Source organism: Natator depressus, chromosome 14 (genome assembly GCF_965152275.1).
Source record: "Natator depressus isolate rNatDep1 chromosome 14, rNatDep2.hap1, whole genome shotgun sequence".
Taxonomy (NCBI): domain Eukaryota; kingdom Metazoa; phylum Chordata; order Testudines; family Cheloniidae; genus Natator; species Natator depressus.
In genome coordinates, this window is record NC_134247.1 from 24,917,227 (window position 1) to 24,941,544 (window position 24,318).

The 24,318-nt window shown below is 47.4% G+C and overlaps 1 protein-coding gene across 1 annotated transcript in view; it reads right to left on the reverse strand.

Moving 5' to 3' along the window:
• The window catches only part of DNAH9 (dynein axonemal heavy chain 9), a 397,352-nt gene that overhangs the window by 282,657 nt on the left and 90,377 nt on the right, over positions 1-24,318 (reverse strand). Inside the window, exons 28-33 of the mRNA XM_074971509.1 lie at positions 17,189-17,293; positions 11,433-11,590; positions 9,039-9,177; positions 7,445-7,732; positions 6,210-6,420; positions 2,049-2,176 (exon numbers count right to left, since the gene is read on the reverse strand). Of these exons, the coding sequence (XP_074827610.1) occupies positions 2,049-2,176; positions 6,210-6,420; positions 7,445-7,732; positions 9,039-9,177; positions 11,433-11,590; positions 17,189-17,293 (1,029 nt within the window). The remainder of the gene's footprint in view (positions 1-2,048; positions 2,177-6,209; positions 6,421-7,444; positions 7,733-9,038; positions 9,178-11,432; positions 11,591-17,188; positions 17,294-24,318) is intronic.

Consider the following 24,318-nt stretch of genomic DNA (forward strand, 5'->3'; position numbering starts at 1 on the left):
ACCCTGTGATCCCCCTCCCCCGCACAGTCACCGCTCCTGCCCCACACTGGGCAAGGGGCAGCCCCATCCCCCACCCCCAGTGAGGCTACAGCGAGGGCAGCAGGGGAGGAAGGAAGCCACATGTCATGGCAGCCCCCTCCCCCACAGCACCCACCACCCCCTCCCAGAGCCCACACCCCCTCTCCAGCCCCCAAACTCCCTCCCAGAGTCTGCATCCAATCTCTGTCCCAGAGCCTGCACCCCTCACCCCTTCCTGCACCCCCAGCCCCTGCCCCAGCCCAGAGCCTGCACCCAGCACCCAAACTCCATCCCAGAGCCTGCTCTCCCACCCCTTCCCACACACCCTCTCCTGCCCCCAAACTCTCTCCCAGAGCCTGCACCCCAGCCCTCCGCACTCCCTCCCAGAGCCTGCACCCCCACCGCTAGCCCAGAGCCTGCATCCCTCCACCCATCCTGCACCCCCACTCCATGCCCCAGCCCAGAGCCTGCACCCAAACTCCAACCCAGAGCTTGTACTCCCACCCCTTTCCCACCCACCCCCTCCTGCATCCAAACTCCCTCCCAAATCCTGCACCCAAACTCCCTCCTACACCCCCACCCCTTGCCCCAGCCCAGAGCCTACAACCAAACTCCGTTCCAGAGCCTGCACCCCCTCCCTCAGCAGCCCCTCCCAACCCCAAACTCCCTCCCAGAGCCTGTACCCCCACGCCCAGCCCAGAGCCTGCACCCCTCCACCCATCCTGCACCCCCACCCCATGCCCCAGCCTGGAGCCTGCACCCAGCACCCAGACTCCATCCCAGAGCCCAACCTCTCAACCGTCCTACACCCTAATCCCCTGCCCCAACCCAGGGCCTGCCCCCAGACCTCCTCCCGCCACCCAAACTCCCTCAGAGAGCCTTAGGCAGGTGGGGGGGTGGGCTCTGAGCATTCTGGGCACCACCAAAATTTCTACAAACCTGCCGCCCCTAGTAGTGCGTGAAATGGAATCTGTTTAAGTCAAAATCACTTTGGGGAAGAAAGGTAATAGAGGCTCCACTGGAATAGTGCTTGTGGTATGCTACAAACCCCCTGAATCTAATTTGAATATGGGTAGAAACCTCTTTAATATTTTAATGAAATAAATACTACTGGGAATTATACAATTACAGGAGACTTCAATTTCCCAGATACAGATTGGAAGACAAGTGCTACTAATAATGGTCAGGGCCAGACATTCCTGGATGTGATGGCTGAAAGATTTCTTCACCAAACAGTCACCAAACCAACAAGTGGCAATGCCATTTTAAATTTAGTACTAGTAAGTAGCGAGGACCTCATAGAAGAGCTGGTTGTAGAGGACAACCGTGGTTCGAGTGATCATGAGCTTATCCAGTTTAAATGAAATGGGAGGATAAACAAAAATAGATCTGCAACTAATGTCCTTGTTTTCAAAAGTTCAAACTTTACAAAATGAAGGGAAGTAGTTAAGGAAGTGGACTGAAGAACTCAGGGATCTGAATGTGGAGGAGGCTTACAATTACTTTAAGTAAAGGTTGCAGAAACTATCTGAAGCCTACATCCTGAGCAAAGGGGGAAAATGCACAGGGGAAGGGTTGCAAACCAAGCTGGATGAAGCATCTCAAGCAGGTGATTAAGAGAAAGCCTACAAGGAATGAAAGGTAGGCTGGATCAGCAAGGAAAGCTACCTCTTGGATGTTAGAAAGTCTAGGTACAAAGTGAGAACTGCCAAAAGCCAAGCAGAGCTGGACTTTGCAAAGGAAATTAAAACCAACAGTAACAGGTTCTAAAGCCCTTCTAGCCTTAAAGTCTATGAGTCTGTGAGATTTCAATGTACTGACTGCATCAGAACAACGTTACCTGCACCACTCCAGTTCAATAACATGTTCCTGAAAATTAATGCCTTGTGCTGTTTTCCAGATGTAACATTTTCTTTGCATGATATTGTTTATTTTTATTTGAAGAAACACAGTAACAACTCTTTCATACTATGAGCTATTGTCTCAACCTATGTATTTCTCTTATGTGTTGATCAAAGAATATCAATTACCTTATTATCATCCATGACAGTATTGAGAGACTCAATCCACATTGGATCGATATCACCATCCAGCACCATCCACTTGGGACCATCATGTGTGACGTTGGCCAGCTCTCGCATGATTGATGAAAACAGTCCTAGAAAGATGACACACACTCCTTCATGATCACGGAATCTGGAACTTGCCCAATCAGTTTTCTACAACGTCCTTCTTAAATGCCAAATTAAAATCTCAGTGCATTTTATGATTCAAGTCATAATAAAACATGTTACAGGATATCAGACTAATCTGCTTTGGGGGGAAAATGAATGTTATCAATTAATATCAATGAAAAAGATGGCAGGCCGGTGTGCAACTCATTACTGTTGGGGAGTGTTGAGGGCAAGAAAACAGTGACTAGTGGGTACTCTACACTAACAGGGAAAGGAGGAAGTATATTAAACAATATAAAGGTTTGGAAAACTGTTTTGAGTATAACTTGGAATTTCTTAAAACTGCTTCCTCAGCTGGAAGTACTGCCAGGGAACTCAAGGTGCATTAAGCACTGGGTCATAGCTTTGAATTAGAGAGATGGGGGGTGAGAACAAGAACAGAATGAGTGAACGACAGAAGCACGTGCTAGTGAAATCAAGGAGACTGAGGAAATAAAATGTCTCAGGGGAAGCAAATAATTAATGATAAGAACAAGAATGCTGGGAATATAGCAATAATGCTGTAGAACAGAACAAAATGCCTCAAAACTATCATTTGTCAGTGCACAAATACTTTCACATTAAAATACCAAGAGAGACTTCGGGCTGCATGAAAAGTATCAGGCAAGCAGAAAAAATGTCTCTCTTTTGGCAAATCCTCAAAACCATGGCTTTTGTCCAGGGTGAGTATTTTCTTGCGCAATCCAGAGTAGAGGAACTGGAGGCAGGCAAAAACCAAAAAGGAGGAAGAAAAGGAGTTTCTCAGCTGGAACTGGAGTTCTTGGAGAAGACTGTCAGTACAGAGCCCTCTGCTCTTGGGACACACCTACACATTGCACCAAAGCCAGAAACCACCGGAAAGCTGTGGCCCTTGATTACGTCCCAAGCCATGAAGAGTTAAGGAGGAGAGCCGTAATGTCTAAAGCAGGTGTGGCTGCCATGCACACTCAATTTATTCCACTTCTTCACAATCCAACATGGACGCCAAAAATATGGAGATTGGAGTTGGGAATGTCAATCTGCTCCGGCACTCTACTCCAACACAGAGGTGAGTTTCAGGTAAGACAACTTAAACAACGGCTGCTGGGTGGCTCATTGGAAAAAGGCATCCGATTTTGAGGTCAGGTCAAGAGAATAACGCTTCATAAAGGTATGAGCTGAACTCCCGCTACGCACAAATTCCACCACAGGGACATTATGGATGCATGCTCCAGAAACTGCCTCAGACTGAGTTGTATTTGTTCTGATACCATTGGGGACGGAGACGCATAGCATCTCACAGTGCAGATCCCAATCCATTATGACAGCGGTTGAGAAGAAACCACCCCTCCACTAACCTTGTCTCTATATGCCATAAACTGGGGAGAAAGGGAAATCAACACACAAGTTTGGTTGTACTAAGTCCTTTTAGAGTCCTATTAAGGGACCTTTTAGTAGGCAATGTGTGAAACCTGCCCTCCCCTAGGAATGAATGTAGTTTAGGGAAGAAAACAGGCAAAGAGTCTGATTCAGAAGAAAATCAGTGACTGAGTGGGGGTCAATTTAGCATGAGAATGCAGACTTTTGTTAGGCTGTGTAAGGAGAGTGAGCCGCGGAAGCTCTCTGACTCACCTCACTGATGTTACAGCTACAAGAAACACAGTTGTCGGGGCAGCTGATGAAAAAAAACATTGCAGTGGGGAGTTCCTAAGCCTGGGCAGAATGAGGACAAGCTCCCGCAAAAGCACTGGCTCAGGAAACATCAGCCAGTCCCTTTACAATGTCCCTAAAAGCAGAGGCCCCCTTGGACTGGAATGTGATTTGCAGCTCTGCCTGGTGTGGGCTCACTCCAGGCACTGTTTGACCAAAGCTAGCCCTGGCCTTCACTCAGGTCAGACTCCACAGCCTCATCTGTGACCTGCACTTTGTTTCTGTCACTTGTGATTTAAGGTCTGTAGTTACAATCAGATGAAACTGGCACTGTAGGGGGTCAAAGGCAGAACACATTCTAGGGACGAATGGGCAGTTATCTCTTGGAAGGAGGACAGTTGGGAATGATCTATTGGCAGCCTCTTCCTTCGCCTTCCTCTGCTTAAAGGACCAGGGCATAGGCGGTCTGGCCTAGTGGTCACAACTGGGCTGAGGTCTGCCCACCAGGGCCGGTAGTCGCAGGCAGGGGTTGGAGGGATTGCAAAGGCCCGGTTCTGTAAGCAGGAGTCAAGGTCAGAGTCAGGCCAGGGTTGGAGACCAGAGATCAGAGGCAGTACCACATTAGTACTGAGAGGTAGGAGTCAGGGTCAGAGTCAGGCTGGAGTTGGAGGCCGGAGATCAAGCAAAGTCTGGTGCTGCAGCAGGCCAAAGTCTGTGTGGTTGCCCAGACAACTTCCTAGCACAACCCCTGGGGTTAAATAGGGTACTTGGCCAATCAGTGGACCGCAGGGTACCATCACTCTAGGTCGCTTGGGCACTACTTCCTGCAGCACTTACTTCCACAGTGCTCCCTGGTTGTGCCTCTGCATGGCCTCCCAGTGGCACTGAGGGACTCTCAGCCACCACAGGTTCTACAGACATGGGTTCTAGTCCCCAGGGCTGTATGCCCTGCACCTCCCAAACTGCAATCACCATTAAAAACTAGCACCAATGTACATAACAAAAAATAATTGTCTTAATTTAAGCTTCATGCAGCCTTTTAGCAAATTTTTTACTTGTGCCTTTTTCCCCCAGACCCTGGGAAGACGTGTCTCTCTTACTGTTAGCCAGTCAGCAGCGCTGGTGGGTTAAAAAGAGAGCATGTGGCAAGCAGAAGTAATTTCTGAGGCCAGAGAAACCTTTCTGTAGTGGGGTGGACACCCGCTCGGGCCCAGAGGGGTTTAAGATAGCCCTGGGAGAGGGCTGGGGCAGGGGAAGAGATGGGCTGATTGGCAGAGCAGCCACAGCTGGGGGCCATGCCCCAAACAGACCCAGCGGGCCTTATAAAAGCCAGGGAAGCCCCAGAGCAAGAGAGCACTCTCTCGCTAGCTCTGAGAGGGAGGGACCTGGCTGCAGAGACCTGAATAGAGGACCTAGTTTGGAGCAGGGCTGGGGAAAGGCTAAGGGAGCCAGGGAGCTCTGGCCTAGGAAAGCCCCAGGCTGCAGGCCTGGGAAGGCCTATTAGGTACGGGGGTTGCAGGGGCAGCCATGGATAGGCAGAGGCAGTAGGTCCAAACCCAACTTTGCCTGTGATGAGTGGCTCATACTGCAGTCTGGCGTGGGGGCTAGCTGGTGACTGGCAGGAGCCTACGACTGAGGCGAGGTAGGGATAGTGGGTGGGGGGTTCCTCTGGGAGTGGGAGACCCAGAACTGTGGGGTAACGCCAGGGGGCAGCACCCAGTGAAAGGGGCACTGGAGTCCTGGGAGGGACACGGGAGCCAGCAGCAAGGCGAGACACTGGCCTGAAGAGGGCGCTCTGGAGGCTGGAACGCTAATTCCCTGAGATGACCAGCAGGAGGTGCCGCCGGTGAGTCTGCGTCCGGTTACACTTTCCATAAGTGCTGCTGTGGCTATGCTATTAATGGTGAGAACATGGTGAAATGTGTGCACGGAGAGGGTGAGATGGAGTGGAACATGGTACCCAGCTTATGCTCACCATAGTTACAGCATTCCTGGTTTGAAAGTACTCAGCGCTTTCTAGTTTAGCCCATCATTAGCAGCAGCCTGTCCAGGTTAGGAACTTTGAGTCTCTTGTATATGGGCAGGACAGCTGATTCTTAGGGTAGCTAGGTTAAAACAAGATTTATTCGAGAGCAATTTTCATCTGAAAGTCAGACTGGCTAAAGAATCCCATGTGCTCCATCAGCAATAAAGCATTAATACACTGTAGATATTAGATGTGTGTTTGTGCTTTGAGATCTATTGAAAACCACCACATAAGAGCAATGACCTATTAATATTATTGTTGTTGTTTACAAAGTTTACAGAAATACCCTTTCTGGTCAGTGGTTTATGTGAAAACACACCTACCATCTTTCCATTCTCTCGTTGCTGGGTTGATGATGCCAAAAAGTTCATCATTGGTGACTGCTTTGGGGTTGAGGTCTGTCCAGACAGGTCGTCGTTTCATTATCTGGTAAGTCTTATTCAGAGATTTCAGTACCTGAGATTTGCCTGTGCCAGCATTACCCACTACAAAGACAGAGTGCCGCACAGCCAGTAACTCTTCCAGCTGCACCACCTGCAAGAGACATCAGCTAGAAAGCCCACCAAATTTCAGACTAAATTAACAACCACAAGTCCTGCTTTATTGAGCAGCCACATGGGACTATTAAGCCAGTTGCTCTCATAACAGTGTCTCCTTGCAAAGCGGAACAGAATCATTGCATTATTGTTAAGGATACAATTTAGTCACGGAGGTCACAGAAATCAGATTCCATGTTTTTACTGGACCTCCGTGACTTCTTTGGCTTCAGCTATCAGGAGCTGCAGCTGGGGCCAGAGCTGGGACTGTGTGGCCCCATCCTAAGACTTCGGCCAGGGCTGGAGCCCAGGCTGTGCCCCCACCCAGTGGTGATGGGGCTTGGATTATCAGTCCCCCTACCCCCGCAGCAGGGCTCGGGCTGTCAGTCCCCTGCACCCATGGGGCTTCAGCTGTCATTCCTTCCCCCACCCCCAGTCATTTTTAGTAAGTCACAGGCAGGTCGAGGGCTCCTGTGAATTTTTGTTTATTGCCCATGACCTGTCCGTGACTTTTACTAAAAATAACAGTGGCAAAGTCTTAACATTAATTACTGTAATACCAGCACCGAGCTAGCAGTGGCCAATGTGCGGTTTGTAGAATTCTACAATATGGCTCAATTTAAAATAAGGTGTGGCCAGTCAAGACCTGTCCATGACTTGAACTATAAATACCCCTGACTAAATCTTAGGTGCTCTGGGGGGCTCCAGGACACCACTGCTGCTCTGGGGCAGGTGCCGGGGGGCCTCTGTTGCTCTGGTGGGGCCTCTGGATTGCTGCTGGTGCTGGGGGAAGGCTCCAGGGCACTGCTGGTGCTGCTATGGGGGGAGGAGCTGGGAGCCATTGGTGCTGCTCGGGGCGGCCCTGGGGTCAGCCGCACTGGCCACTGCAGAAGTCCCAGAAAGTCACAGAAACCGTGACTTCCCTGACTTCTGTGACAGACTCACAGCCTTACTTATCAGTTAAGAGAATACTGAAGGTTAAGTAAAGGTCTGAAGTTGGGATGAAAGAATCTCTCGCTTACTTTGAGCACAAAGTTGTCTTCAGCCTGCAGTTTGAGGTTTAACACAGCCTGTTTCACAAATGATTCAAAACTCAGGTCTCGCTTTCTGGGGACATCCAAAGCAGGAAAAAGATCCCCGATCAGCCCCATAAACACTGGCATATCGTCTGTCACAATCTTAGGAATGTTGAAGTCACGTAGAGAGCGCATAAGAACCTGGTCTTCGGGACGATCAGGGTCCCCTCTCTTAAGGGAGCCAGCAACAACCAGCACTGACTTAATTGCACGCAGGCCCCAGTCATAGTGATCCTAAACAGGGCAGAGTGAAAGGAGTCGTTTACACTTAGCTGTCTTGCCAGAATACAAAACAAGGAAGCAGACAGTTCAAAATGGCCATGTATCCCAACAGCAGAAATTCATCTGAATCTTCTTCCATCTGCAGAGTCCTTGCTACAGAATGCAGTAGCAGTCTGGCTGCTAGGACTTCCAACCCCATCTTCCTTAGGTGGGATTCAGCTGATATAGGATTCAGTAAGTACAGCAGCACTGGGAGGAGCTGAGGAGATCAGACCCTACCCCTCTGCCCCTCCAGTGCTCCCCTGGACCCCAGCTCCAGGGGCACTAGGCCCCATGCAACTTCATCCTTCCCCCAGTCATGTGGGCCCAGAGAAGGAAGGAACACTAGGGTGGAGCCAACCCATGGGCAGAGACTCGGCCAGCAGGAGCCAACACAGAAGCAGTAACAGCAGCAGGCATCTTGGGACACTGATGATGTCATCAGGCTGCTGATGAGAGTTTTAACTCGGAACACTCATACCTCTCTGCTGATTGGCTGCTGGGTCACCCCCTTTATCCCCCTCTCAAAGTCTCTCCATCCTCACTCCAGCTGACCTCCAGCCTTCAGGCCCTCCACCCCCCTCTCGTGAGACTGACCAATTCATTTCATACACATTCCAAGGACGCCATCATATGGCCATGAAGTCCTGTTGCTACAAACCTGCGCTGGATTTTAACTACCTGCCAAAAGATGAAAGGCTCCTTCTTCCATTACTAAACCTGAGACACTCAAAATGATTATGATTCAGCATGTTTATTATGATATGAGAAGCTGCTGGCTGTGGGGCAACCAAGAACGGGGCCCATTGTGCTAGCACTGTACAAACACAGTAGCAGACAGACCCACATTCCCCCCCCCCACCCCGTTTACACAACGTGCCAATTACAGTACCCCATGCATGTCTTCCCTTAATCAGCAGTGCCTGCATGCAGGGAATCTTGTGGATGTGCACTTACATGTGTCAGTCAAGTTGGTCAGAGCTTAGAGTAAAAAGAACAGGAGGACTTGTGGCACTTTAGAGACTAACAAATTTATTTGAGCATAAGATTTCGTGAGCTACAGCTCACTTCATCAGATGCATTCAGTGGAAAATACAGTTGGGAGATTTATATACACAGAGAACATGAAACAATGGGTGTTGCCATACACACTGTAACGAGAGTGATCAGGTAAGGTGAGCTATTACCAGCAGGAGATCGGGGGGTAGAGCTTAGTGTTACTGGTCATTAGGAGACTGATATATTTAATTGCGCTTTATAGCTCATGAAACAGACTCACCTGTTTGGACAGGAGCTCTTTGCATAATTGGTAAAGGGTAATGAATTTCCTGGCTAACAACCGTGCCTCAATGAACCCCTCAGCCACCAGCATGATTTCACAGATCAGCTCAAAGTCTGGCACAACCATTGCACATGGCCTAAAAGCAAGGGTGGGAAAAATAATTACAGAGCTACATTTCTGCTTCAACCAAGGAACAAACACAACTTTGCTGGCAAGAGTTTCAGCACTCTGACAGAGGGATAGCTGAGGCTGGGGTTGGTTTCGATTCTGAGGAGGCATGTAAAACAGAGTCCACAAAGCTACAATTGTAGAATCAGAGAGATGTAGGATTGGAAGGGACTTTGAAAGTCATCTAGTCCATGCCCCAGGATTAAGTACACCTGGACCATCCGCAACAGAGGTTTGTCCAACCTGCTCTTAAAAACCTCCCATGAGGAGGATTCACCAATAATGTCTCCTACACCAGTTACAAACAACTTCATATCGCAGCTACAGAATCAATCTTCGAGACAAGCAGCAGCTCTGTGTACTCACCCTACCTCAGGCACTAACTGATACAGACTGATGTCAACGCAGGCAACGTGTGATGTGAGGGGAAGGGAGAGAAACACTGACTTCACCTCGGAAGTCTAAGCGCCACCCAGACTAAGGCATTTCCTTTCACTAATGCAAAGGCTGGGACGGATCACTCCCAACACATTGCCAGTGCCCAAGCTCAGAGACAAAGGAGGACAAGCTGGCTATGGTCTCTTCACATGCTGACAGGATGGGAGGGCAGGGGAGAGAGAGCCTGAGGCACAGAGAGAGTCAAAGACAGAGGGGCTCATGCTGCTGGCACATGGGTCTCTCTGGCACCCCTACTCATTGCAGGACATGGCTGGAAGCCACTAATTGATACAGATAACCTCATTCAGAACCCCAGCCCTCTTTGAGCCCAGGGGTGTAACTCCTGGTATTCCCATTCCCATCCTACAATACTCTGGTGGCAGCTCTGTTTGTCAAATAGCTTGGCATGTTTGCAAGAAAACATGAGGGCCTACAAAGCAGGCAATAGTGTTCTACAGAGGTGATGGCCCTAGGGAGCAGGGTGGTGATGCTGACAGCAGATGTGACTGTCAGATAGTGAGGGTGTTTTGCCAATATAATGAAAGGTGCTTACCGAGCTCTGGCCACACAGGTATGTCTTCTACACCTATGGTTGCCCTGAGTCAGCTAACTCGGGCTCATAAACTTGTGGCATAGATGTTTGGACTCTAACCCGACCCCAAATGGCTACACTGCAGTCAAACAGCCCCTTAGCCTGATCCCTGCAAGCCCAAGTCAGCTGACATGGGCCAAACGTGGGTGTTTAATTGCAGTGCAGACATACCCCAAGGGACAGATTTCAAAGGTATTTAGGAACCCGAAGATGCAGATAGGTACCTACCTGCATCTTTAAGTGCTTAAATATCCTTAAACAACTGGCCCTAAGTCTCCTCCGCATCTAGAAGAGGTACGGAATGGGCCATGGTGAGGCAAGCCTCCCAGGACTTACTACTCTCCAGGGTGAAAGGGGTCATCACAAGGGTTGAGAGGGCAGCTCTGTCAGCATGGTCTGTGCCATTCTAGGCCCCTCTGCTGAGACAGACATTGAGCTAATCAGAGTTGGGCAAGATCTTCTGGACAAACAGTAAGTTCACCAAAAAAAAGCATTTTGTGGGCAAGAATGGGGGCTGAATTTGGGAAACAGTTTTGGCTGAAAAGCAAATAAAAAATAAAATTGGAAATGTCAAACAGTTCAATTTGACATTTATACTGTGAATCATTTCGACATTTTGTTTTCAATCAGTATTTTGTTTAGAAAATGTCACTTTGAATAAACAATAGAAACATTTTGTTTGACCTAACAAAATGTTTTCAGTTTTTTGTTTCAGAAAAAAAAATTTGCTTAGAAAAACTGATTTTTTCCCTCATCTTTTCAGGTCACCCACCAATGATCAATTCTTTGCTCAGCTATGAATGAATGAATATGAACTGACAGTAGGGTTTGTAACGTGTCACACTAGGAACTGGACTGGCCAATCCATTTTGCAGAGGCTGCTGAATAACCATGAGGTGGCAACAACCTTTGGCCACCACCAGCCTGGGCCAGATTTGACCTTGTGATAAAAGGATTCCATCACCATGCCCCTGAGCCAGCCAGCTGCCAAAAGCTGCTTTTAACAGCTCAGAGACTTGTGCCTCTTTCTCTTCCCTGTACGATCATAAACCAAGACTTTTTGTCCAAGATCTGAGCTATCTATTAATAAAAGTGAATGGAAAGGCAGCTGTGTTCTGAGTCCCCTGATGACACTGACAAAAGTGAAGGAACTAGTTTATTAAATGGGGCACAAAAGCTGATCTGAACCTTACCTGAAAAGAGCTTTCAAGTTCTCGGGCAGTTCAGTTCGTCCAGCATAGCCAGGGTTCATTGTAATGAAAATGCCAACAGAAGGAATCAAATTAATGTCTTCTCCAAGGAAATTGAAACGTTGCTTTTTGTCCCTTATGGCATCCTGTATACTTTTCACCTGAGAACCGGAGTCACTGTTTTAGTTTGAGCATTCAGCTATAAAGAACAGACCACAGTATAGTATCTGTGCTAACTTATTTCTGCTGGGTCCCCTTGAGAAGTCTGTGGTTTATAGTTGTTCTTTTACTAACAACTTTGTACAGTTTGCTGGGCAGGAAACCTATATGACACTGGAATGCAAACTAAAATAGGGACAAAAATCCCCAGTTATCATAGATTCATAGACTCCAAAGCCAGAAGGGACTACTGTGATCATTCAGTCTGACCCCCTGCATAACACAGGCCAGAGAACTGACCCAAAGTAATTTCTAGAGCAGATCTTTTAGAAAAACATCCAATCTTGATTTTAAAATTGTCAGTGATGGAGCATCCACCATGGCCTTTGGTAAGTTGATACAATGGCTAATTACTCTCACTGTTAAAAATGTACGGTATGTATTCTTTCCCATCTGAATTTGTCTAGCTTCAACTTTCAGTCATTGGCTTGTTCTGTACTGAAGAACCCATTTTTAAGTATTTGTTCCCCATGTAGGTATTTACAGACTGTGATCAAGTCACCCCTTAATCTTCTCTTTGTTAAGCTAAATAGACTGAGTTCTTTGAGTCTGTCACTGTAAGGCAGGTTCTCCAATCCTTTAATCGTTCTTCTGACCTTTCTCTGAATCCTCTGCAATTTATTAACATCCTTCTTGAACTGTGGGCACCAGAACTGGACACAGGATTCCAGCAGTGATTAATAAATCAATGTATAATGTACAAATGTACCTATTTTATAGACTAGACCAAAGGCTCCCGAACTATGGTTCACAGAGCCCTGGTGCAATCCCAAATATCAGGGGAGGGGACCTGTGAGACAATCAATATATTAAAAACATGCTCTGTGCTGTGGTAAAGTTTGAGAACCCCTGCCCTAGGCAGATGTAGTCCAAAAGTACTTTCCAATAGGACAAGCTGCACTGTCATTAAACATACACCTTCACTTCGTTTTCTTGTGCTCCAATGCAAATAAATGAAACACAGAAGCAGTGTTACATATTCTCCCTGGGAGTTTCAGAAAAGTACAACCATTTCATGTAAAAACTGGTGCTACTGTATGATACTGTAATGTTATTTATTTATTTACTACTTCCAGTTTTTAGAATACAATTTCAGGAGCCCATCTAGTGCTCTGGGCGCCTGTCCCATAAAGGAGAAATCACCACACAAACAAAAGCACTGCCCTTAAGTCTCTCTCTCAGCCCACACTAAACCTCAACAGCCTGAGCCCAGAGTGGGAAAATCTGGGCTTTGCAGCATGCCTGGAAGGCTCACCACTCCAGGCTCTGGCACACCAAGGCATGGGAGAGCATTCCAAACCCATGGCCCCTCCCAGAGAATACCCTGACAGACACTCCTTCTCGTTCATATTCAGGGAGCTCCCAGCTTGGGCACCGCTGCTGATCTCCACTGTGGTGGTATGTCACAGAGAGGTGATCTCTCATAACAAATGCACATTACAGAATATGGGTCCAATGTGCTGTACAGTATCAAGGGCCTTGCCTACAGAGCCCTCCTTTGCTCTCCACCTTTATGCTCCATAGCAGGAAGACTGCTACCAGTCAAAGATAAGGATAAGAATGGCCATACTGAATCGGACCAGTGGTCCATCTAGCCCAGTACCCTGTCTTCCAGCAGTGGCCAGTGCCAGATGCTTCTGAAGGAATGAACAGAACAGGGCAATTTATCAAGTGATCCATCCCCTGTCGCCCAGTCCCAGCTTCTGGCAGGTGGAAGTTCAGGGACACCCAGAGCATGGGGATGCATCCCTGACCATCTTGGCTAAGAGCCATTGATAGACCTATCCTCCAAGAAAGTATCTAATTCTTTTTGAACCCACTTATACTTTTAGGATGATACAACTCTGTCTAAGATTCCACTATTTTAGGATAGCGTCTGAAATTTCACAGCCAGCCTTGCTCTCCTGGTAGGCAGGACCATTTGAAGGCTGCTAAAACCACAGGAGAGACACAAATCATCTGATGGTTGAATCCAATTGACACACAGCAGGAATCTAAGTAATCTGCAGACAACCCAAAAGCTCCACATATTTCTTCTCAGAGCTAAAGAAGATAATCTGATGGCACTTCTAACCCACTAATATAGGAACCATCATCTTTCAGGACAGCTATGGAACTCTCCCAAAGTAGCCATTTGTCCCAGTCACACAGGTGGAAACACTCTCGACTTAAACTTTGCCTATGACACTGTTTATCAACCTCCAACCGTTACAAATGAAAGCAGAGAACTGATACACAAAATAACTTACAAGTGGTTCATAAAAACCTGAGCCATCACTATACAGGAAGGATGATTCTCCCACAGCCGCAACCATAGAACCCCGTCAGAACCACTGCAGAGATTACAGCATCTCACCAGCTCAACTTAGCCCACCCAGAGTGCTGGTACCTGACCTCAGCCCTCAACCCAAGGATGGTCTGAAGAATTATCATCACACTTCACACCAGGATGAAGTACCCACCCACCCTCCTTGTCTAACACTGGGCCAGACACAGCGACAGAGGCTGGAAAGGCCTGAGGGTTGTCCATGGCACCATCTGTAATTCGCAATTCCCAAGGCAATGTCACCAGCCTGACAGAAGTACTACAAACCCTCCCCGCCCCCCCATCTGCTATCTGATGCCCCCCATCCAGTACTGCTCACAGGTGCCTGGGGTGCAACCAGAATTTTCCTAAGAAGGGGGCCCAGGTTACCTGCCACGTGGCATGGGCACAGAACAGATGGAGGAGGAAGCATGAGGAGATGGCAGCCCAGTGGTTCTGGGAAGCAGGAAGCCAGGTGAGAGAGATCAGCTGGGATCTCTCTCGTCCACTCCTCTCCCATCAGAGAGACTAGGACCAACTGGGACCTCCCCTCCTACTGGGCAGTGTCTATGGCCAAGTGGGAGAACCTGGGGCCTCCTCATTGCACTCCTGCAAGATGCTGTAGGGAAGTTTTATTATTCCCAAGCAAACTGGCACCTAACTAGCTGAGCACTTGAGTAAGATCCCTTAGGTAATATTTCATGAGACACCGTATCAAATACTATATAACAAATATAGCTATGTGCCACCTACTCTGTTCCTTCTATTAACTTCCTGTTTCTCTTTTTTGCTCATTTTATTGATTACATCTCTATACTTCTCATTTATCAAGTTCACAGCAGATCTGAATCTTTTAATGCTAGCTAATGTTTTACTTAACATTATTTTCAGTGAGGGAAAGGATCTCCCCATTTTTTCACTAGTGGAATCAGAACAGCACTAAGCTGTCTTAAATTGTGACCAGTTGCCTTTCTTCTGTAAGAAACCATACTGACATTAGCAGTATGACTAAGACAACCCATGACATATTGCCACGGCTGCTCCTAATGGCAGCTAGCAAACATGGTGACGGAACAGCACTAGTGCTGCTCATTCAGTTGCAGCATTCTAACTCCTGGAGAAAGAACCATTCAAAGTTGAGTCATCTCTGGGTTTCTTTGGTCAAGCTTCCCTTTTTATTTATATATCTTCAAGGACCCCCTTGAGTGTGGACTTTAAACTGTAATGTGACAGAACACAAGTTAAGAAAGAATGATTCATAAACTCATCTAAGCAGTCAGGTGCTTCTTTGGGGATGTCAGGTGATCTAATGCTTATGACATGCCAATATTATCTAGACTGTCCCAATATTATGGGCTTTGTTTTATATACACTATACCCCCACACCCTGAAAAAAGTGTCCCGGTTTTTCACACTTGCTTACAAAATGTAATGTGATGTAAGAGAAATCCAGCCAGTTAGCGTGATCTTGTCCATTTAGCCCAGGGGTTCTCAGCTCGGGGGTCAGGAACAAGTGTCAGGGGGTTGTGACAGCATTGCCCTTCCCATAGAGCCAAATCACAGCTAGACCCCAGCTACACTAGAGGAGAGTCTCGGGGGTTCTTGGTGTGGAAAATCAGACCCCAGTATGAAGAGGCTGAGTACCAGTGACAAAGAAATGGGCACTTATAGCTTGGCCAGTTTGACCTCACCAAATTTTCTGGGTGCAGCTTGCAGGTTTCACACCCTCCGTGTTTTGTTCTGAGTTTGGAGTCATATGCTCTCAACACTCAAAGCATAACTCAGCTGAATCTGCCAGGTTTCAGTGGGTCCCTTGGGGAACCAGCAAGGAAATTCACTGGTTAGGGGCACACCTTTCAGTGACCCCCCTTTTCCTGCCTGTGGTGCCAAGGGTGAATGTGAAAAGAATGTTCAGCAAAGATTTGTATGGACCTGGGCTAGTTTTGCTGCCGGGCAAAAAATGCTTGTTTCATCCAAAACTAGCACAGCTCTAACCTCCTTACTGGTTACTATTTCCTGATGTCACCTTTATCTTACTATGACGTTGACGCATGTAATGCAAGCCTTAGTATGCAACCTCTGGAATGAAAATTCAAACTCTCAGGCTAGGGATCATGAGAAAAGGACCAGAAACATGTTGGAAGGAAGAAAAGCAAGAGGCAAAGCGGGGAAGAAGATTTAATAGCTCTTTCCCATCTCTGCTTTCCATGGTTCTGTGCTATCAATGTATCCTCAATATATACATGCATAAAGGCTGTAGCTCTCCCTGGGAGATCCAGCAGAATGACTCCAACTGACTTCAGTGGGCTTTGAATCAGCCCAAGAATCCCTCTTCCCCACATAAAAACCTATTTCCATCTCATCTCCATATGGTAAGAGAGACAGATTTACTGGCCACGATAAGCATGTAGGTTACAGTAAAGTCAGTAAAGCTTTGTAATTGTTGCACAAGGGGTTAATAATACAAATTCTCATCATCCTAGTAGAGTAATTTTGCATGTGAAAAGTTGCCATAAGAAATTCCCTCAAAATGATCAAGCATTGCTTTGCTTGGTTCCACTTTTCTGTCCGATGGAGAAAAATAAGGTGCCTACAACAGTGGGTGCATGAAGGGTCTGGGCTATTCTAGCTATGAGGTACCAGTTTCAGCCACAGCATCATGCAAAAGCAAGTATCTGGGGTAACCCAGATGTGCAAATTGGGAAAAAATCTATCATTTGGAAGAACTGGCTGAGCAAGGGCATCATATGGCTCTTTACACTGGTCAAGGATGAGGGCTGTGTCTCTTTTCTAATTCTAAAGCAAAGATATGACCTGTCACCCTCAGCAGAGTGCAAATACTTTGTGGGAAGGGGAGTTATCACAGCCCGTGAAAGAACCCCAATGGCAGAGCATGTTACAGCATGGTAATAATGCTTCAGTGGCTCTCAGGCTACACCTGATCTAGCAAAAGTCTCTATTCAAAATGTACAGGACACACAGGAGTTGTGCAAGAAGGGGCCTGGCCATCTGATGTTTGTTGGTGCAGTATAAAGAAAAACAAACCCTGATGCATATGCTATGGGACTGTACAACGATCAGGCAACTGTGGAAAGTGGTGGACACGAGTGAACTTAATTTCAGCAATCAAGCTTCAGCTGAAAATTACACCTGGGTTTAACTCCACCACAAAGACTTTGGTGCTTGATGGCTGCAGTAATCACCAAGTTCATTACTGAGAGTATTCTTCACTTACCTGTACAGCCACCACTGAAAGGACCTCCACTGAGATTCTATTAAACTCATCAAAACAACCCCAGGCACCCGTCTGGGAAAGGCCTTTGTAAATATTTCCACAAGACTGCAACAAAAGAAGTACAAGAGCAAAATTACCAATGGCATTAGTTTCAGAGAAAAATGGACAATCTATTTTCCACCCTATTTATTTATAACAATCTCCGGTATACTGTGGGTGTTCAGAAAAGTGCACCAAAACAGCAGGCACAATAAATTATAATCTTTATAGCTCTCCATAGTGTGCTACATGATTTGTTAATTGCACATTTTCAATATACATGCTCTAGAATCCCTTTTAAAGGTCACTGGTATTGAATTACTGATGCCCTGCTTCCTGGGAGGCCCACAAACTGAATAAAAGATGATTCAAGGATGTCAGAGTCATTCTACTGCACCAGATGAACAGGGATAAAAATACATTTGGACAGCTTAGCTCGATGCAGTGATTGAAGGTATGGGAGGTTTCACAGGACCCTCTCAAGGCCAATGACCAGATCCCCACACTAGAGAGAGCAGTCAGTGTTCACAGACAGCACTGAGATGGGACATGCGCTGAGGTGTCCATAGAACTTCAGGCCTTAGCTGAAGGAAACCAGAACAGAACAAGAGAAGCAATCTCAGCAAAGAAGGGAGCAAATGTTGTTCCTGGAGAGGAGGAAGGATGACGCAGTGACTGGGGTGCTAAGCTGGGACCTAGGCGATGCGGGTTCAATTCTCTGCCTGACCACAGACTTTGACCTTGGGCAATTAACTTAGTGCCAGATTTCCACGGGTAGTTTGGTGCAGATAGGTGCCAAGCTGGATTTTCAAAAATACCTGATCAGGTGCCTAACTCGCTTAGGTTGCTCTGTACATCCCACTAGGCACCTAAATACCTTTGGAAATCTGGCCCTTAGCCTTTTTGGGTATTGTCTGCCCTGCACACTAAGGCGTGAGACCTGGGTCCAGCAATTGTAAGGCCAGGTTTACATTGTAATATGGATGCTCAAGTGCAGTCTTGGAAACACTGAATCCACAAGCTGGGGTCCCACAAACCCAGGTTTACAATGCAATGTAGACAGACCCTGACTCAGTTCCCATCAGTTCAATGGGAATAACCACCCTGCCTCACAGGGGCATGAAGAAAAATGGAAATGGTGCCATATCAGCACCCATAGATCTAGTGTTAAGGACCAACTGCTACCTGGCTATGAACTCAGAGAATGCAATAAATCTGGTAAGGAGAATGCATCAGGGGGATCGGGGTTTTATGTAGGTTTCTTAAGGAAAGTCATGCTGTTCAGGTGGACACCTAATACTGGCCATCTTAAGATGGAGGGCTATGCTGATATAAGGCCCGGGAGGTGACTGAACATATCAGCTCAGGTGGCAGACACTATTTACTGAGTAGGAGGAAGGCTTAGATTGGAACTGATACCAGCTGGTGGATGTCATTTTCAGACATGTTTTCTCTGAACTGATGGACCATTATGCAGGAGCTGACAAGGGCATCATATAGCATGCTCAAAAAAGTACACTTGTTTAGCCTGTGTCCTCAGTGCAAAGTGGGCATGTTATCAGACCAAGGTAAGCATGTCTTCAGCTTTAGCCTACACTCCAGCCAGGCCAGAGAGCTTCGCTGTAAAGCGGCAGCAGCAGCATGCTTGAGTTAGGGGTCTTGTGTGTGGAAGGGAACAGCACTAGAAGAAACACAGGAAAAGCCCAAATTAATGCTGCACTGAAGACATGTCCTAAGAGTCAGATCCTGCTCTGATTTACATCATATACACTGATTACAGTAACAATGGGGCTACAAAGGGTGGAAGCAAGTGCTGAGTTTGGCCCTAAGAGGATATATTAGCTAGTAGTTGAGGTCTAGCAACTCTTACCAAAACTAGCTGCATTGCTCTGAAAATAACTGTTCCTTTGGGTGGAACAAATCTAAACCTAGGGTCAGGGACATGCACCATGCCCAAACCAGTTAGAGTGAAATCTAGTTGGGTTTCAGACAAGATTTCTCCCTTACAGTCCAGTTTATCCTCCTCTTTGATCCTACAGTGAAATCATAATGCTGAATTTATGACATCACAGGCATTTCCAAGCAGGAGGGGAAGCTGTACTGCAATGGAGGAAGATTTACAGACAGAAAGAGGTTATGGACCTTCCAATTACTTGAGTTCTTCACAGTATTTTGTCCCTATGGGTGCTCCACCATAGGATGTGTGCACTTCCATGCACTCTCAACTGGTATCTGGAAGGTAGTGTCCACAGGCTTGCACCTGTGCAGAATCATGCCTCATGCTCTGAGTGAGGGCAGATAGGGAGGCACGAGCCTGCTACCACTCAGTTCCTTCTCAACAGTGATGCCTAACTCCACAGCAGAAGGAAAGGAGGGCGGGCAGGAGACAAAACACCTTGAAAAACTTGAGTTACTGTAATGTAAGTAACCTTCTTCTTCTTCAAGTATCTGTCCCTATGGATGCTCCACCGTGGAGACTCCAAAGCAGCCACTCATTGCGTGCTGAGAGATAAGTCCAGGACAGTTTGAAGGATGGCATCACCAAAGGTGGCTTCATCTCTGGAAGCAGGTAAGATGGTGTCATGTTTGGCAAAGGCATGGACAGAAGATGAAGTAGCAGTCCTGCAGAATTCTGCTACGGGAGCATCTTTCAGTGGAGCCATAGATGTGGACGGAGCTCCAGCAGAGCACGCTGTTACTCTGTGAAGGAGCTGTGCCACAGTATCATCACAGCTGGTCATGAGGCAACCTGAAACCTATTTAGACAGTCTGTGTGTGGAAATCAGTTGGTCTTTCATTCTATCTGCAACTGATACAAATACTCAAGGAGAAGCCCCAAATGGTTTTATCCTGTTCAGACAGAAAGCATGGGCCCTCCTAACATCCAGTGCATGAAGGCTTGATTCTTCTCTGGAGACGTGAGGCTTTAGGTAGAAAACTGGTAGGTTAATCTCCTGGTTGATGTTATGTTCTGAGGAGACCTTTGGGAGGAAGTAAAGATGGGGAACCAGAATAACCTTCTCTTTGTAAAAGATAGTGTACAGTGGGTCCGCCATGGATGCTCCCAGCTCCCCCATTCACCTTGCTGAGGTGATGGCAATTAGATAAATGTCGAGGAAGAGTTGGAGGGCAGAGCAGGTCACCATTGGTTCAAATGTGGGGGAGGGGTTTCTTAGGGTGTTCAAACCCAAGTTGAGGTCTCATTGGAGGGGGGTTGACAAATGGGAGGAAGCAAGTTGTATAGGCCCTGAAGAACTCTGTTTGCTGCCAGACAGGCAAAGATTGAGAAGCCCTGGATGGGCAAATGGAGTCTGTGGTGGTGGCCAGATGTACTCAGTACAGCTCACTGAGAGACCCTGTGTCTTTAGTGCTAACAGACAGAATCATAGAATATCAGGGTTGGAAGGGACCCCAGAAGGTCATCTAGTCCAACCCCCTGCTCGAAGCAGGACCAATTCCCAGTTAAATCATCCCAGCCAGGGCTTTGTCAAGCCTGACCTTAAAAACCTCTAAGGAAGGAGATTCTACCACCTCCCTAGGTAACACATTCCAGTGTTTCACCACCCTCTTAGTGAAAAAGTTTTTCCTAATATCCAATCTAAACCTCCCCCATTGCAACTTGAGACCATTACTCCTCGTTCTGTCATCTGCTACCACTGAGAACAGTCTAGAGCCATCCTCTTTGGAACCCCCTTTCAGGTAGTTGAAAGCAGCTATCAAATCCCCCCTCATTCTTCTCTTCTGCAGACTAAACAATCCCAGCTCCCTCAGCCTCTCCTCATAAGTCATGTGCTCTAGACCCCTAATCATTTTTGTTGCCCTTCGCTGGACTCTCTCCAATTTATCCACATCCTTCTTGTAGTGTGGGGCCCAAAACTGGACACAGTACTCCAGATGAGGCCTCACCAGTGTCGAATAGAGGGGAACGATCACGTCCCTCGATCTGCTCGCTATGCCCCTACTTATACATCCCAAAATGCCATTGGCCTTCTTGGCAACAAGGGCGCACTGCTGACTCATATCCAGCTTCTCGTCCACTGTCACCCCTAGGTCCTTTTCCGCAGAACTGCTGCCTAGCCATTCGGTCCCTAGTCTGTAGCGGTGCATTGGATTCTTCCATCCTAAGTGTAGGACCCTGCACTTATCCTTATTGAACCTCATCAGATTTCTTTTGGCCCAATCCTCCAATTTGTCTAGGTCCTTCTGTATCCTATCCCTCCCCTCCAGCGTATCTACCACTCCTCCCAGTTTAGTATCATCCGCAAATTTGCTGAGAGTGCAATCCACACCATCCTCCAGATCATTTATGAAGATATTGAACAAAACCGGCCCCAGGACTGACCCCTGGGGCACTCCACTTGACACCGGCTGCCAACTAGACATGGAGCCATTGATCACTACCCGTTGAGCCCGACAATCTAGCCAGCTTTCTACCCACCTTATAGTGCATTCATCCAGCCCATACTTCCTTAACTTGCTGACAAGAATACTGTGGGAGACCGTGTCAAAAGCTTTGCTAAAGTCAAGAAACAATACATCCACTGCTTTCCCTTCATCCACAGAACCAGTAATCTCATCATAAAAGGCAATTAGATTAGTCAGGCATGACCTTCCCTTGGTGAATCCATGCTGACTGTTCCTGATCACTTTCCTCTCATGTAAGTGCTTCAGGATTGATTCTTTGAGGACCTGCTCCATGATTTTGATGCTCCAGAATCATGGAGAATGGAACTTCTGAGGCTTGAGAAGATGGGAGGGAGCACCAGGGTTGGAAGCACTTCCACTTTTGCAGGTTCGTCTTGCAAGTACTGGGCTTTCTACTGGACAGGAGGACTGACTGAACTCTATCCAAGCAGGGCAATTCCATGCCTGAGAGCCACTGAGGAGCCATGCTCTCAGGCTCAGGGAGGAGGGGCTAGGATGAGTAAGGAACCCTGAGTTCTGTGGCAACAGGTCCTTAGTGTTAGGAAGTTTGAGGGTTGTTGCCTCCAAAAGGCAGATGAGGTGTGAGTAGCACACCTGTCTTGGCCAAGCAGGTGCTAGGGGAATAGCTCTTGCTCCGTCTTGGCATAGCTTGAGAAGGGTCTAAGGCAGTTTGCAGAGAGGCTTTCGCAACCACGTGTCCTTCAGTGATAATAGACGGGAATTGACCTTTCTGATCTCATGGAAAGCAATCAATAATGTGTGTAAATTTAGAGTATGTGTTGAAATCATATTGTGCTATGAAGGCCTGGTAGTTGGCAATGCCAAACTGGAGAGCAGGTGATGTGTAACTCTTCCTTCCCAGCAAGTCCTACCACTTGGATTCCTTATCCGATGGAGAGAGCCTAGAGCGAGCTTGATGGTTCCTCTCACTGGTGGCATCCAGTGCAAGGGAACTGGGGCTAGGATGGGAGAAGTAGTACTCCATTCCCTTTGGAGGGATGTAGTATTTCTGCTCTGCCCACTTACAGCTCAGTGGGATTTTGGCAGGTGTTTGCCATAGGGGATGTGCATTTGGGCAATCTTTCCCTGGGGACTTATGTTCAGGATGTCCACCAAGGAATGTTTACATTCTTACACTTCCTCCAGCGGGCTTTGAAGTGAGTCCATTAGTCTTTTCATGAGGTCCTGGAAGGTCTTAATATCATCAGCGTAGGAGTGAGGTGGTGGCACTATCACGTCGTCTGAAGAGATCTTTACAGAAATCTCCTCAGCCTGAAACTCTCATTCCTCCTGTATGTTGGCTGGTACTGGAGAAGTATACGGTTCCAAGGTGTGCAGTACCTTAGGACAGCCTGTGAATGCTGGGGGTGCCAGTGCTTTCTCTTAGGCTCCCCATGGAATTAGTCACCATAGTGGCCCCACAGGTCCCAGTAATCCCGCCGGGCAGGGAGATAAAGGAAGGAACTGCAGTGATAATCAATCTCTGGGCCTACAATGTCTGGTAGATTCCGTAGGATCCTCTTCATGAAAGAGACTCATGGGAGTAGGCTAGCACAATACTGAGATCTCCTAGTCTGAGGAATCTTCCCCTGAACTAAGGTGTGTGTGGGGGGAGTCCTCTGATGTCCTACTTGGTACCAAAGGCTGGAGACTTAAGCAAGTCTCAACTTGTTGCTCTTGCAGCGGTGCCGGGAAGTGGCTCTGGTAGATCTTCCCCCGCACTGGCGAGCCAAGTTCATCAGAGATAATGGGATCCACAGAAGAAAAGAACGTGGAAGGGGGTGGAGGGCTACGATAGCCTTCACACAAAAGTTAGTCGTGGTAATTGACCTAGTGGTAGGTATAACCGAACGGGTTTCTTCCGCAGTACCAATGCCTCAGTACTGGACTCAGTGGGAGTCTCTGCCGCACCTTTAGAAGGATGAGAAGTCTCCTGAGAGTGGGTCTTATGAGCTGATCTGCTCCTTGCTCAGAGAGGTAGATTGCTTTGCCCAGGACTGCAAATGAGGCAGTCAGTATGACCAAGATGCTCTGCAATATGGATGCTGATGGAGGAAGCAGACCCCTCTGGAGCTGGCCATAATCCATTAATAAGAGCTTAAGTCTAGTCTCCTTGTCATTCTTGGCTCTGCCTTTGAAACTCACACAGACCATGCATTTAGAAGAGCCCCAAACACTACAGGCAGCTGGAGTGTCCATCACTGCAGGGAAAGGACCAGTGGCAAGTCTCACAGGTCTTAAACCCTGGGGACTGGGGCATAACAAATTACACTATAACACAAAACAAAAGATCAAAGAGGAGGAGGAGGGGAAGGAGCTTCCATCCTGAACATACAACAGAAGATAAATAAAATAAAAGCATCAAACAGAAACAGATAACTAAAAGAAACTCTTAAAAGAAACAAATGAAATAAAGAATTCATTAGTTAAAGTGGGAAGCTGAGGGAAACAGACAGCAGAACTCTTCATCTTGAGCTGCAGGCAGCTGAGAGGGAGCAGAGTAGCACTGGGCTTTGCTTCCCTGTCTGACCTCGTTCAGACCACGAAGCACTGCTCTGTGCAGGCGTGGGCCTGCGGACACTACTCTGCAGTCTCCAATTGAGAGCGCACGGGCGCACGCACATCTGATGGTGGAGCACCCACAGGGACTTATACTTGAAGGAGAA